At 50.8% G+C, this 15507-nt stretch overlaps 1 protein-coding gene across 15 annotated transcripts in view; it reads left to right on the top strand.

The window, feature by feature from the left end:
* CELF2 (CUGBP Elav-like family member 2) overlaps positions 1–15507 on the top strand; it is a 132805-nt gene that overhangs the window by 29246 nt on the left and 88052 nt on the right. For 14 of the 15 annotated variants that reach the window (XM_021715913.1, XM_008064767.2, XM_021715912.1 and 11 more), the window contains one exon: positions 7990–8038. The exons of the other annotated variant lie outside the window; for it this stretch is intronic. In XM_021715913.1, coding sequence (XP_021571588.1) covers positions 7990–8038 — 49 coding nt within the window. The remainder of the gene's footprint in view (positions 1–7989; positions 8039–15507) is intronic. 15 annotated transcript variants of the gene reach the window in all.

The following is a 15507-nucleotide window of genomic DNA, read 5'->3' as shown; positions in this document are numbered from 1 at the left end:
TGGCTGAGTCATTGAACCTCTCTCTCCCCTGCTTCCTCCCGGTTCCAATTTCACAGGGCTCTCATCAGAGTTAAATTAGTTGACATACACAAAGAGCCTACAACAGTGCCTGGAAGGTAGAGGCGAAGGGAGGGTTTCCTCCGTGTTCACCAAGATTGCCTAAATTCTCCGTCTCACCCATCAGAAATTGCCGTGACCTCCAACGATGGCTCTGTCCCAGTGGCAAGAGCTGTCTGTGGCTGACTTGAGAAACTGTTTTTTTCCTCTGTGTTCCTGCAGAGGGTGTCATTTTGTTGAAGCTATCTCAACCAGTTGGCTATGGTGCTACCATGAAACAAGGTCCTTGCTGAGTACTGATCCGCATTCCTGAGCCAGCATCCCTAGGCCTGCCCTTCTCTCTTCTCCTTCGCCGTTGTGCAGAGGGTGATGGAACAGTGACTGAAATGACAAAATGACGCACCTAGAGAACTGGGCAAACTGGATAGTCTTGGCGGGCGGGGGGGGGGGGGGGGAGTACCTTCCTCTATAGCCGAAGTCCCCGCCCCCTCCACACAGACCCAGGCTGTCACCTTGGGGGATGGTGTGCCTCCAGGGGGTGGCAGCGCTTCTGAAACTTATTTTTACCATTCGTGACACCTTGTTGAGAAAAATTCAGAAAGTTTAGGTGTTTGGGGTATTTTGTAGTCACTCTGTGAGCAGGACACACAGCAATTCTGCACATGCCACTTTTGCATGGTCATGGAATGAAAGAAAAATACCGGTTGGTCTTCACTGGCTGGAATCCTTTAATTTCCTCGTTTGGCACACAGCTCTTTTGTGGATTCACGTCTTTCCCTCTCCCTTTCTCTACTTTTAAATATTTTATGGGCAGTGAGCTTATAATATGGGCTAGCACGGCTGCTCTCTCAAGGGGTCAGGATAGGTTTAATAATGAGATGCGTAGCGGTGACTCTGTAAAAACCCGTTTCAGGTTAAAAATGGCATGTTTTATTGAATCTCGTGTTAAAGGTGGTTAACTCATCAATTGGTGATGGCTGGGGTTAAACAAGTTCCTACATGAGTTCTTCTGCGTGCTTGAAGCCAGCCGTGCCCCTTCCCCCAGGACTCCGTCTCCAGAGGTTGGAGGCAGAGAGGCTTGGAGAATCACACCAGCCTCCGTCCGTGGCGAGGACTCTGAAGAGTGCAGTTGCCGAGTGCTGGGGCTCTGGCCAGCCTCATGGCTGTCACAGCAGCACAGCATAGGGCGGTGACAGTGGCTGCTGGTGCCTTCTGCAGCTCTCTGTGACGCAGTCCCCCCAGGCGTCAAGTTGTGGCTGGGCTCCAGAGTGGCATTTTCATTTTCCGGAGCCACAGCTGGGCTCTTCTGCGAGGCCTTCAAGGCAAGCACTTGCAGGAGTGAAGAGCATATTTTCCGTCAGAGGCCAGCCCTTCCGAAGACCAGGGTGGGCCACTCAGCTCTGGGGTCCTGCGTGCGGAGGGAGGGAGAAGGAAGGGAGGACCATGGGCCACTCCCTCACCAGGTGGCGGAGTGGAGGGGAGCCTGGGGCCGGGAGGCTTGTGTGCCAACACCAGACGGCACCTGCCTGTGCAGCGAGGACGGAGGCATGACGGCTTGTGCCTGTGCCAGGACCAAGCAGCTGCGTGCTGTCCTGGGTGCAGGAGCTTAGCTTGGGGATGGTCAGGACATACACTGAGAGGGAGCCTGCCCTCGGGAAGCGCCAGCTCCTGGAAAGCTCAGACAGGACCACGCTGCGGTGTGCCACAGTGCCCTTCTCCGAATGGCCTGCCTTGACAGTACTTATGGCACTAGCACTTAGGTCACAGATGCCCCTGAGATTAAATAGGTGCCTTCTAAGGAACATTCTCAGCCTCTACTCCTTCTCCCTGGGGAGGTGGAGGGGAGGGAGCTCTTAAAATTCCCCCTTTCGGGATGTTCCATTTGTTTTTAAACAAAAACGGCCAAATAGAGACCAAGAAGTGAACCTGTATCCCTGTGTGTAACTTTAGGCAAAACGTTATCCTGCAATAAAATGTTTAAAGACGCCGGGTGGGGTGGCTCAAGCCTGTAATCCCAGCACTTTGGAAGGCCGAGGAGAGAGGACTGCCTGAGCCCGCAGGTTCGAGACCAGCCTGGGCACCATGGCGAGACCTCGTCTCTACAGTAAATCAAAACATTAGCCAGGCGTGGTAGCACGCGTCTGTAGTTCCAGCTCCTTGGAAGGCTGAGGCAGAAGGATCAGAAGGTTGAGGCTGCAGTGGGCATGAGTGTGCCACTGTACTCCAGCCTGGGTGCCAGAGTGAGACTCCTACTCAAAAAATAAAAATAAAATAAAATTCTTAGGCTCGTCGGACAGTGTAGATGGATCATGACAGTAGAGACTATTAAGTATTTTCTCAGGCACCGCTGGTTCTGTATGGTCATGAAAACGCAGCCTCTATTTATTTATTATTTTGAGTTGGAGTCTCACTCCATCGCCCAGGCTGGAGTGCTGTGACACGCTCCCGGCCAACCCAGCGTCAACCTGCTGGGCTCTGACGATCCTTCCACCTTAGCCTTCCAAGTAGCTGGAACTACAGGCAGATGCTACAACGCCCGGCTGATTTTTATTATAGAGACAAGGTCTCACCAAGTTGCCCGAACTGGTCTCAAACCTGCAGGCTCAGGCAATCCACTCACCTCAGCCTCCCAAAGTGCTGGAATGACAGGCTGAGCCACCAAACCCAGCCGCAACCTCAATTTAATTAGCAAACATCTCATAGGAGACTCCTTGCAAGAGTCCTTGAAGACGCATGCTCATTTGTCATAGACAGGAGGAGTTGCCTCTGGGAAATAGCCTCCACCCTGGCCTGAAATCCCCTTACAACCCACCCAATGGGAGGCCAGTGGGGCAGGGACTCCCACACCCTCTGGGCTTCTACTGGTCTGCTGCTATCTGCTGGGACTTCCCATCAGAGCACAGCAGGGGGTCCAGAGCACAGCAAGGGTTCCAGCCTCCAGCCCCATCTAACTCTGTCAGGCAGATGGCCAGGTTCCCAAGATGCAAGAAGCCATTGAGAAGCATGACTCTGGCCCTACCGTCTTCTTTCGTTCTTGAGAAAGTCACTGAGGGTCTGACCTCAGTGCCAATCCTGGCGCAAGGACAGTTTTCACTCGGGTGGAACTGACTAGCGTTGCTTTCTTCTTCTTTGAAACTGTCCAGTCCCCGAATATGTCCCTTACTCGTCGTCTTGTGCTTGGTATTTTGTTTTCGGAGAACGACCTTTAGCATCTTCTGTTGCTTCCTCTGTGGGTTAGAATGTCATGTCCTCATTCTTTAGTAACCTCGTGGCCAATTTCCTCATGCTCTGTGCCTTCCAGTATGTCATTCCCTTCCCTGAAATGCCCCTCACTCATCGTCTGGTCAACATCGGGATGCTTGCAAGCGTGAACTCAGACCTTGCCTCACCTGAGACACCTTCCCCAGTGTGTCCTCCTCAGCCTTGTCTCTGAGTTCCCACACTGCGGGTCTCAGCACACCTCATACCACACTGTGGAAATGGCTGCTACGACTGTCCCTGTGACCTTATTACAGGCTCCATTGTGATGAGAAGTCTTTCTCACCCTTCCATTCCCAGCATCTGACATATCTGGGAGAAGCAGAAACAAGTGAACAAATGAGTAGTCCTGGCATCATACTGGGTCAGATCTTTGAAACTGTTTCTGTCATGGGTAAAGAATCCCCTTTTTCTAACTTGAAACTCTAACCTAGAATGCCCACTCTCTTATCATAAGTTTCTTCCTCCACTCAAGAAATCTCCCAGAGTTCTTGGAATCATGAGATATGAAGGAAGAGAAGCATCGTAGTGAGAACAACTCCTCCTGTTCACTTTCCGTCTTCCTAGACATTTACATCCCCGTGTGTGATCAGGACCTTGTGACTCAAATGAACTGTGGGTGACAGTGAGCCATTCTTAATGCAGCCCTGCTGGAATACCTTTCCCCAGAAGGTCACAGCGCTTTACTTACATCATCTGGCAACTTGTCTTCGGAACATCCCTGACGTGGGGTGACCACCGTTCAGAATTCATCATGCTCTGACAGTCCAGAGCTTTCCAGAGATGATTTTTTTTCTTCCGGGGACCAGGAAAGACCAAAACAAAGTTCAAGCCTGCAGCGTCTGTGTTATCACCACCACTGGGACTTTCCTGGAGACTCTTACTTAGGTCAGAAACGAAGTTCACCCTCTCAGCAGCTGCTAAAAGACCAAGAGTCAAGTCTTACTGGAACACTAGTCACAACACAAGAAGTGACATGTTGGGGGGAGGTTGAGGAAAGGAAGATAACTTACCCTGGAGGGGATGTTGCAGGGGCCTTCAAAGTTCTGTGTGTCTGGTTCCTTTGGAGCGTGGGAGGCTCACATGTTCAGGTCCCACGTGGACATCTTCTAGGGAAGCCTTGTGGTAAGGGGGAGCTCGATTAAGAGGAGGAAGACTAGATTTCTGATCCCGGCTCTGTTGTCAGCCAGCTGTGTGTCCTTCCTGCCATCACCTGTTCCCTTGAGACCTGTGAACTGTGCGCACTAGGCTATGCCATTGCCAGGGCCTCACAGCCTTAGGACGGACGGCGTCATTCTGTCCCTGCCACTCCCGGAGTCTCCCTCCAGTGCACGTACCTCCCAGGGACGTCTGCCTGCAGGCACTCCGTCTGTGCTCCCTTCTGACAAGTGTCACCTTTGCTGGGTACATGCCTGTCATCCACAGGGGAGATGGCAGGACCCTGAGGACAGGAGCTTTGTTCATTTCGGGTTTGGGCCCCCTATCCATGACTCAGGTGCACTGCCCTTCTTTCCCCCGAGCCTGTGACCTGCGGGCCTCACCTGACTCTTCAGCAGGTGACACATCTCTCCTGCCTTGAAAGATGCCGCTTCTGTCCTCCACTCCTGGCCTCTGCGCCTGGCCTCTGCTGGAGCCTAGCATCGTTCCCCCTTTGCTGGTCGTCTTCTCGAAACAGCAGTGTCTGCTTACAGTCTCCACTGCCGTCCTCCCAAAACATCTCCACCCCACAGCCTGGCGCGCTGGTCCCCATCACTCCACAGAAGTTGCTTCTGATCGATGCCCTAAAGAAATTTTTACTGCCAAAACCAGATATTGGGTGTTTTCATTGTAGACCCCAGCCGCACTTGCTCTGGCCACTCCCCTCTTCTTCAAACTCTCCCTATGGCTCCCATGGGACCGGGGCCTCCCGTGGCTTCCTCCGCCCCTTGCTGTGTCTCCCTCAGACTCCTCTTTCCTGGTTTTCTCTGGAGGTCTGTCCTTGGCTCTTTTCACTCTGCCTTCCCTCTCTCACGGCTTCACTCATGCCCGTGGCTTCCACTGCCCCCTTCCAGAACATTCTCTGTAGCCCTGGCCCCTCTCTCGAGCTTGAGCCCCACGCTTCCAGCTTCTCTGTACATCCCACAGTTGTCTCAAATTGAGGATGTCCAGAGCTGCCGCCCCCAGACCCCTTCATCATGTCTCCCTAATCGGGCAGTGATCCCGCAGCCCACAAGGTTGCCCAGGTGTGGGGTTCTCCTCCCCACCATTCTTGCATCCTGCTGGTTACCACAAAGAGGTCAGACTTTGTCAGCGTCCCTTGGGCTGTTTGCGGCAGCCTCTTCACTGTCCTCCCTGCCTCCTATGACTCTCTTATATACTCACCCTCCACGCTGTGGCCACAGTGACATTTCTAGAATACAGAATTCGATCTCTTATGCATAAATCTTCTATCTCCGACCACGGACTTTAGACATAATTCGAGTTCCTTCATGGGCGGGACCCTCTGAGAACTGGGTGCTGGCGCTCTTGCGGCCCACTCCCATGGCCATCTTGTTGACACTGGAATCCCCTTCTCACCACTGCGTCTGAGGTGGGATAGCCCATGGGTTTCTCATGACCACTCCCCCTTCCTCTGCTGGCAAGCCCAAGGACTCAGAGCCAGACATCCTTTTTGCTAGGAAGCCTTGGCCTCCTCACCAGGCAGGGTTCAGTGTCCACACCCCTGGACCCCCCGTGCGCTCATCTTGTCTCTTCCCAAGCATCTGCCAGGGGGCTCGCTGGCTGTCAGTTGTGTCTCCCTCCACATGCCGAGCACTGAGGGAGGGACTTCTCCACTGGCCTTTGTTCCCTGTCCTTGGCCTGGAGTCTGACCTTGGCAGCCGCAGCACCCGCATTTGCTGGACCATGCTGGGAGGATGACTTAAAGAGACGGTCCACGTGGCGCAAGCATCGTTCCTGTCCTTCTCTCCATTACTGTAAGGTGGAGGTCACGTGTCTCGGCCCTAGCCGAGGTTTCCACACATCCCTTCTGCCTGCTTTGAAGAATCTGTTCCACTCTTTTCTCCGAAGACCGGTCTGCTGACTGACCGAGCCCTACGCATTGCACCCCCACCCTGGCCGCCCCTCCACAAGTTGGGTATATTAACAAGTGAAACGGGAGTACGAGGGACCCCACCCCTGAGGCCTGTGTCCTGTGTGTCCAGTGTCTTGCCTGTAGGAGAAGTGAAACAGCCCGGTTACGTCACCTCTTGGCCCTTGTTCCTCTCGTCTCCTCCTCTTCTGTCTGGAAGACCCTGGAGGGTAGGCGGTGCGTGGGGTCCTGACTGCCGAGGGTAATTTCTCATCATGGAGGGGCCAGAGCCAAGTGCCGGTCCCCTCTCATTTAAATGAGAGGAGATCCAGAGCCGTGGCGTGCACGCCATGCAAGTCCACTGGGGAAATCAGAGGTTCAGAGAGCGCGGGACCCCTTGTAATGAAAGCATCTGCACTGCCTGCAACTCCATCCCGCCTGTGGCTTCTGTGTTCCTCGGGGTGTGAGGAAATACGAAGCAGGAGCTCCTCTGAAGGTGGCTTGAGGGATTTATTTTAATTGGAAGTGGAGGTGGCGTTCCAGGTGTGGAGTGAACTCGGTGGATCGTGCCTGGGGCTGTGAAGGGGAGCCGCTCCCCTGTCTTCCGCCCCCCCCGCCTTCCTGCTCTCCGTCCTTTCTTCTTCCATTCTTCAGTGGCCCTCGTTCCTGTTCAATACTTTTATTAGCATTTAATAAAAATCGTATACTGGCATGTGAGTCGATCAACTACTTGACGTTCAAGTTGCTCATGGGACCTAAGAAAAGTCCATGTAACAAGCAAGCAGAGTCGCCAGAAAAGAAACAAAGACCATCTGTGTTCAAATTTATAATAGCGGCTGGGTGCAGTGGCTCAAGCCTGTCATCCCAGCATTTTGGGAGGCCCAGGTGAGAGGATTGCCTGAGCCTACGGATTTGAGACCAGCCTGGGCAACATGGCGAGACCTCGTCTCTGCAATAAACCAAAAACTTAGCCAAACGTGGTAGCATGCACCTGTAGTTCCAGCTACTTGGAAGGCTGAGGCGGAAGGATTACCGGAGCCCAGCAAGTGGACACTGGGGTGGCCGTGACCGTGCCACTGCACTCCAGTCTGGGTGATGCAGTGAGACTCCAACTCAAAAAAAAAAAAAATTATAATAGCGCAATAACAGTGGCGAAATAGTTCTCGACACATCTTAGTCTCTGCTTGTGAAGCACTTGAGATGCATTTTGTCATTTAATTCTCATGACCTCACCACACAGACATTATCGCCACCTCTCAGATTGGAGAGACTGAGGCACAGAGAAGTTGAACCCCTTGCCCAGAATCACATAGCTGTAACGAATGGCAGAGCCAAAGCTCCTGATAAGATGAAGGCAGGAACTACCCTGGGTGGCAGAGCCAGGTTTCAAACTCCAGTCTGACCACAAAGCCCAAGCTTTGAAATACGTCCAGTGTCGCAGTGCCTGGGACCTGAAGCATTAGACCCCTGAGCACACCACACAGGCGGTGAAGCTCACCTGGGAGAAGGCTTGTCATCACTCACGCGCCCTTAAAACAATGTCAGTTCTCAAGTTGCTTCAGATTGCTGAGACTGTCTTTACAGTTGTTCAATCTGCCTTTACCTTCTCACTTTTGTGTTTTTAGATGCATCATCCCATTCAGATGAAACCTGCAGATAGTGAAAAGTCCAACGGTAGGTGGTGGCCAACTGTCTCCTTTGCTAATACCTGCTTCTGTAAGTGGAAAGGTCAGGTGGGGGTGGGGCGGGAGGAGCGTACCCTGCAGCTTCCTCTCTCTGGGAGGCAGAGAGCACTGCCCGGAACCTTCCACCGAAGTCTGCTCGTCTGGGGATGCTCCACTTCTGCCATATCTGTCTCCAGGGTAAAGACTGTGACAAGGAGTGCTGTTCCCTCTGTTTGGGGCTTGCCCTGGGCAGTGACGCTGTGGCCTTGGGCTCTTGTCTCCTGCAGCAAAGCAACATGGGGACACTTGATGGGAGCAGGGGTGTCGGGAAGAGAGACAGAGACAACATGAGCGGTAGAGGAATTGCTCATTAAGAATTGGGCTGTTGGCCGGTGCGATGGCTCACACCTATAATCCCAGCACTTTGGGAGGCCAAGGTGAGAGGATTGCCTGAGTCCAGGGGTTTGAGACCAGCCTGGGCAACTTGGCAGAACCTCATCTCAACAGTAAATTAAAAAATGAGCCAGGAGTGGTGGCACATGCCTGTGGTTCCTGCTACTTGGAAGGCTGAGACGGAAGGCTCACCTGAGCCCCACAGGTCAAGGCTGCGGTGGCAGTGAGCAGCGTACCACTGCACTCCATCCAGCCTTGGAGACAGAGTGAGACTCCGACTCAAAAAAAAGAACTAGGCTTTCTTTTTCTTTCTTTTTTCCTCCTTTTCCATTTGTTTCTCCTTGACTTGGAGATGTTTTGTTTCACTCTTCTCTAAATTGTACCAACATATTTGCATCAGAATTCATTCAGAGTTCAGTCTGCTGATTAAATAAACGTACACTTGATGCAAAAATATGCATTTGATAGGTCCATGAAGTAATTGGGATTTGGCTCTTCAAGACTCAGGAGAGTTGGAAGCCACGTTTCCCTCTCTTGAAGTCTTTGCTTCCCTTTTCACAAACCTTCTGTCCCTGTTTTGTTCTTTTAATTTACTGAAATGTATGATAAAGGAATCCGCTACCTTCTTAGACGGGAAGCTTCTCTGTCCCTTAAGGCTGACATAATCAGCATTGCTTCCTTCCAACAGGCAGTTTTGCACCTCATTAATTAGTAATCAGGGCAGAAGCCATGCACTTAGAGATCTGCATATCGGCGAATGTAAATGATGATTGGGCTCTAAATCTCCCCACAAGGTATTTTTTTGCTAATTGTAGTGCATTCCATTTTCTGGCTTCTCCACAGACTAGAAAGTTGAGAAGAAAATTTCCAAGTCGTAGTGTCGTGCTGCTAGCACTTGGTTTATCAAAGCTTTCCTCCCTCCATGGGCACCGAGGCCCACGCCTGTAGCTCCAGTTCCTCAGGAGGCGAGACGGAGGCAGGAGGATCGCGTGAGGCCAGGAGTTCAAGACAAGTCTGGGCAGCATACTGAGAGCCTGACTATACGAAACATAAAAAGTAGCCAGCTGTGGTGGCATGCACTTGTAGTCCCAGACACTCAGGAGCCTCAGGCAGGAGGGTCCCTTGAGCCCAGGAGTTTGAGGCCAGCCTGGGCCACGTAGCAAGATAAATACATAAATAAAATTTTAAAAAACTTTCCTCTCTCTGGGAGTAGACTGTGGTACTTTAACCACTGTCTTCTCCTCAGTCCTGTGCTTTTCTTAAGGTTAATTGCCTTTTTTCTATCCTGCATTATCATAAACACATCATCTAGTGTCAGAAGTTCTCAAATCTGCTGCCACTTTGTTGTGGGACCGTGACCAGGTCACTTCGCTCCTGTGTTCCACAGTGACTCACAGCCCCTTCCTGTGCTCCAGGCATGTTACTCGGGGCTGGGCTACAGCCATGACTAGTGAAAGGAAGAGGAAGAAAAGCCTTCCTGGGGTGCTCGTGTCTCTGACCCTGTGGACTTCACACTCAGTCCGGGAGTCACTTAAACATTGAACTTGAAGCTCCTCATTCGCGAAATGGGACTGATGGTGACTGCCTCCACAAGGGCGCCTTGTTTTCCCCCAAGCCTCAGATGAGATGTTTCCTACGGTCTTTGTGGCAATAGAGCATGTCTTTAAGATGCTGAGTTCTGTTGTCACCCAGAGACAGTCCCCCAGCTCTTGGGGGTTCTTCGTTGAGATACCAAGGGCCATTTCACCATGCTGGCTCCTTGAGCACTTTTGCTGTGGAGACACATGCATGCAGTCTATTCAGCACCTCGGCGAGGAGGCAGGAGAGGAGAACCTTACATTCGAGGGATGAATCCTGTTGGTTCAGGTCATCTCCAGGCATCTGGCCACTAAGAGATGCTTGCTGCCTATCCTTTAGCGCCATAATCCGCTAAGCTTTGTCAGGATAAGGACCATGGAGCGAAATTCTGTGGGAAGGGGTTGGTCTCATTTCTAAACCTTAGGTTGTAGTTATTTTAGAAAATGACAAGTTAGAGAACTGAGTTGAAAACATCTGACCTGAAATCTCCCAACGGCTGAAACGTGGAGGTATTTTTTTTCCTTCGGCATTTTCTGTTGTACAGGTTCACCCCAACTTAGAGAATCCTGTCTACAGACAGCTGCCTAGAGTCCTCAGAGTATTTCATTGCTCTTGCTGTCGAGTGTCTGTTGTGGACACTGAGGACAAAATTTGCTTTGGGTCTCAAACCACAGCAACAGAATGAAACTCTCATGGGCCATGACATGGGATCATGCACCCAATCTTGCATGATCTCCAAAGCCAAGGCGGATTGGGGACCATTGTTAGCAGGACAAGAGAGTACCTTAAAGTGCCATTTTTCAGGGAGGCAGCGGGGGACAGCAGTTAAGAATTCCTCTGAGAAGTCTGGATTTGTCTCCTAACTGCGCTTGCTGGCTGTGTCCGTGGGCGGGTTAATGAACCTTCAGCTGTAAGGAGGGGCCACAGCTAGTGTGAACTCTCTCTGTAATGCCTGCCTTACAAGGTTGTTTGAGGATTACACCAGTTAACAACTGTAAAGCGCTTAGTGTAATGCCTGGCACATAGTAAATGTTCAGTGTGTTAAGCTATGCTAAGTTCACGGCCTGATTCCACTAACTGAGGCAGATGTGTCAGGGCATTCTGAGAGGCAGAGGCTGCCTGTCCGGGCGTGGGCTGTTCAGACCCAAGCGCAGATCAGTACAGACAAATGGAAACCCCCAGACCTTCGAGATGGGCCACTTCTCCTTTTCTTTGTAGCTTGATCTTCATTTTCTGAATTGCCAGTAAGAAAAGTCCAAAAGTATAAGTGATCCAAAGGCTGCCTTTAAAGGACTTATCCTAGGGAGACTCAAATGGACGTGAACAGGGTTCTGGGTTCACCTTGAACCTGGCTGAAAAGTCAGGAGACGTGTCTAATTCCCTAAAGCAAGTGATGAAAGCTGCAAGCCTTTTCTGATTTCACATGGCATTTTTGACAGGTAAGCACAGTTTCAAAAGCTCAGAGAGCACAAAATGTCTTTGGCTTGGATGCCCTAAATAGCTCCCGAAATTGTGAAAGAAGTCTAACGAGCTCTAATTGCACTTTTATTGAGTTTGCTGACATTTATGGATCGCACAAAGGACTCATCACAGTTCGACAGCTACTGTCTTCATTATCAGTGTGTTCAGATTTCTCAAACTTTGTATTTGCTGAGCAAGAAAGGGCTGCTAATCACAGATTAATTAGGGACAGACACATGAATTTCAGAAGAGCAATCGCCCTTGGAAGCTTGCATCCAACTGGAGATCCTGACAGAGGGCACCTCCGCAGTGAACCCAGAAATGGTAGATGGCTCTCGGATCAGTCCCCACGTTGGGATTTCATGAAACAGACTTCCTAAGTCCCCCTGGCTGCACACAGCCTGCCCCTTCAGGGGGCTCTGGCTTAAGCTGCAGCCGCCTGCACGTTGATGCAGACCCAAAGCATTTTAGTTCCTGTCCATGTGCTCCTACTGGGCCAGGTGTCCAAAAGGAAAAGAAACTCTCACTCTGGGTAAGTCCAAAACCGCTGGGGCTGTTAAGAGGAGCACCCCAAATAAATGGCCAAGTCCCATCAGAGTCCAGTGTGTTTGTTATTTTTCCATTGCAGAAAGTTGGATGATAGCACAGGGAAGGCATTTGAGGAGGCGAGGATCTAGGGTGCCAGCAGGAACTAGCATGAGCACTGCTCCTTCCTCTCATTCTGCAGGCCAGCTCTGCACCCTCCAGCTTCTAATCCTCTGTTGCTAGGCTGATCAAGGTTCCAACTGTGCGAGATTGACAATTAAAAACAGTGGCTGAAGTTGGCCTCTCAGGGAGCAATGGCGAGCTCACTTTGCTGCTTTGCTTCTGTGCTGGGGTTTCCGTGGCCGGAGCCAGGGTGCACTCTTCTGCCCGGCTTCTCATCGCGAGAGGTCTCCCTCTGTAGACAGAACATAAATCCAGCCTGTGTTAACCCTCCAGCCTCAAGACTTGCTGGGGGTCCTTAAAGCCTAGAAGCCAGAAATGCCACTTAAGCCCCACTGCCTGGCTTTCTCAAGGCCTCCGAAAGCTCTCGTGTCCACGTGTCAAGTTCAGAGCTGGCAGGAGTCAGGATAACTAAAACATTGTCAGGGGAGGCAAAGCTGCCGTTAAAAATAGGAATCACAGGGTGTTTCCATCCAGCTACTTTCTGATTTACTGGAAGATGAAGAAATAATTTTGAAATTCAAAGTGGAGAGACTCACAGAGTTGGAGGCAGTAATTAAATGCCATATGTTAGCACTAACACATTGAAAAGTTGTTAATTAATTCAGGCAGCCCCAAATCCAGGTGTGACTTTGACAGATTGTACACCAGGGTGTTAGCACAGACTTACAATTAGGGATTTTTTAGAAATTCCATTTCTATTCCCCTAACTTTAAAAACTCACCCCTCATACTTAAGGTATTAACTCTTTCTCATTGTGCCATGGAAGAACTTTATTTGGCCGCTGGTGTGGAGCCAGTTTTAATTCTGTGCTTGTAGTTACCAGTGTAGGAGATCTCATCTATGTATTACTTTGTATATAAAAGTATTTCCAGTAGGCACGGTGGCTCATGCCTATAATCCCAACACTTTGAGAAATGGAGGCCAGAGGATTGTCTGAGCCCAGGGGTTTGAGACCAGCCTAGGCAACTTGGCAAGATCTCATCTCTACAATAAATCAAAAACTTAGCTGGGTATGGTGGCACTCACCTGTAGTTCCAGCTATTTGGAAGGCTGAGGCAGAAGGATCACCTGAGCCCAGCAGGTCCAGGCTGTGGTAACCATGATCGTGCCACTGCACTCCAGCCTAAGCAACAGAGTGAGACTCTGACTCAAAAAATAAATGATTTCCCTGTCCTCATTCACTGGCTGTCCTGGAAGAAAATGACTTTTCCCTTAGAGGGAAGAAACCTTTGAATTATTTTTTTAAATTCCCCTAAAGCACCTAACAGAATGCTATGAACATAGTAGGTTCATTTAAGCAATTGACATTCTTATAGATAGAAAAAATAAGCCTCTGGAAAAACTCACCAAGAAAGTTATCAAAAACTGATGAAAAAGTTAAGTCCAGATTAAGTGTGTTTATTTAGAATGTTTACAAAACTTTTAGGAATCCTTAAAATGGGAGTCCCAGGAATAAACTTCATGAACAAATTTGCACTGGAAAAATAAGAAAACTCCAGGGAGAGGAAAGCTGGGTGTGTTTTACCATGTCCACTCTACTAGGCAAACACGGCCCAAGTGTTGAAACCACAGAGAGAGCAGCTCTGGCCAGTAGGAGATCGCTAACGCCCGGCTTTCGCCATGCACGCTCGCATGAGCTCCCGCACGTGGGGACACGGGAAGCAGGAAGCTGTATTCTCATAGCATATGGATGACGTTGGTCTCCATTTTGTTTCGTTTTGTTTTTTCTTAGCTAATACTTGCTATTTTAGAAAGTGAGTGTGATCTCCCTTCTTACTGCCTGGCTGGGTTTACCCTGAGTGATGGCTAGGAAGTCAGGATTTCTTCCTGAGCGGTTTCCATTTTCTTAATATTCATCTTAGGCAAAAACCATTTTTAAGCTTACTCAGAGCTGCATGTGTCATTTACTATGGCATCACCCTGAAGCTCGAAACCTGTAAATTGTTTTAGCTAAACACCATAATTATAAGTTTACCAGTGAAACCAAGGACCAAGCAGGAATTTTTCATTCGCTTTTGTTTAAAAGAACTAAAATCATATTTTTCAGGGTAAACCATATTTTTCAGTTTTGGTTTTTTTTTTTACTCCCATAAAGATGCTGGCCACAGTTTGTAAGGGGTAGGAGCCCCAGCAAAGAGGCAGAAGAAGGAGTCGAGAAGTCTCCTTCCCTACTCAGCCTGCTTTCAGTCAGTTCCATCCCTTTCTCCTTCCCGGTCTAGGGGATGCCACACCCTTGCCTGGCTGGCAGGCACCCTCCTGTGTTGGGGGGAGTGCAGGTGTCCTAGACAGCCCCAGGCGTCTAAGGCTGGACGCCCTTGCCCAGGGCTCCTGTGTCTCCACGCCCAGTCATCACACCTGCACTGCCCGTGACCACCCAGGCCTTGCTGGTTCACGGTGGATCACTGGTACTTCACCTACTCTGGAGAGAGAAAAAGGAACTTGAAGTAGACATTTGCCATCCACGTGCAGGAAGTCCGGTCCTCAGCAGCCTCTCTCCCAGGAATCACAGCCAGGAAGCCTGTGGCCCAGGTCTCTGTTGTCTCTGTACCAGCAGTGACCAGGCTTGCTATGGGTTCCTTAGACATTGGCCCCTTCTCTGCAGATGAAGAAAATGGCTGTGTTGTCCCAAAGGCAGGCTGCTCTCCTCCTTCCACCCCAAACACACTGTCCCTACTTACTCCGGAGCCTGAGCCAGGTCTGGTTAGGACTTTGTCATCATTCACTCCTCCCCCCACCGTCACCCCTACCTCGGCTCCGTCCTGCCCCCTCCCTGGCTGCAGTCCAGTCCAGCGAGTTCCACATCTACCCTCAAGCCGTTCTCAGCCACATGGGTGCACCAGTCACAGTTCACAAGTCTTATGGAACTGTGCTTTTCAACCTGTGTTCCTTGGAGCCCTGGAGTTTCTGGGTGGTCTTGGGAGCTGTCACAGTATAGAGAGAGGCTGGGTAGACCCCTCCAGCCTCCCCACCCCACGAGCTCCAGTCAGCCCAAGCATGTCACAAGCCGCCCTCTCTCCATTGCTAGGTGAGAGAAGAGAGTTTAAACCTTCATGGATGACAAAACTTGAGGTCCTCAGAGGTCAGCAGATTCCCCTGGGTTGCACATCAGAGGAATGGCGGCCCTGGGGCTAGAACCTCAGTCTCCTCATCATGGTGTCACCTTTCCCTCAAGCCTCATCCTTTCCTCTGAACCTGGAGGCAAAAGGAGCACTGGGCTGGGAGTAGAGCACCAGGCCACGAGGCCCCAGGCAAGTCCCTCTACTGCTAGGCCTGGGGGTGGGGGCGGGGCACAGATCTTTTAGACAGCAACCATCCCTTGGGGCTCTTCCTGGAGTCTGG

Source organism: Carlito syrichta, unplaced genomic scaffold (genome assembly GCF_000164805.1).
Source record: "Carlito syrichta isolate Samal-C Ts95f unplaced genomic scaffold, Tarsius_syrichta-2.0.1 Scaffold308004, whole genome shotgun sequence".
NCBI lineage: Eukaryota > Metazoa > Chordata > Mammalia > Primates > Tarsiidae > Carlito > Carlito syrichta.
This window is presented reverse-complemented; position numbering and strand designations above follow the sequence as displayed.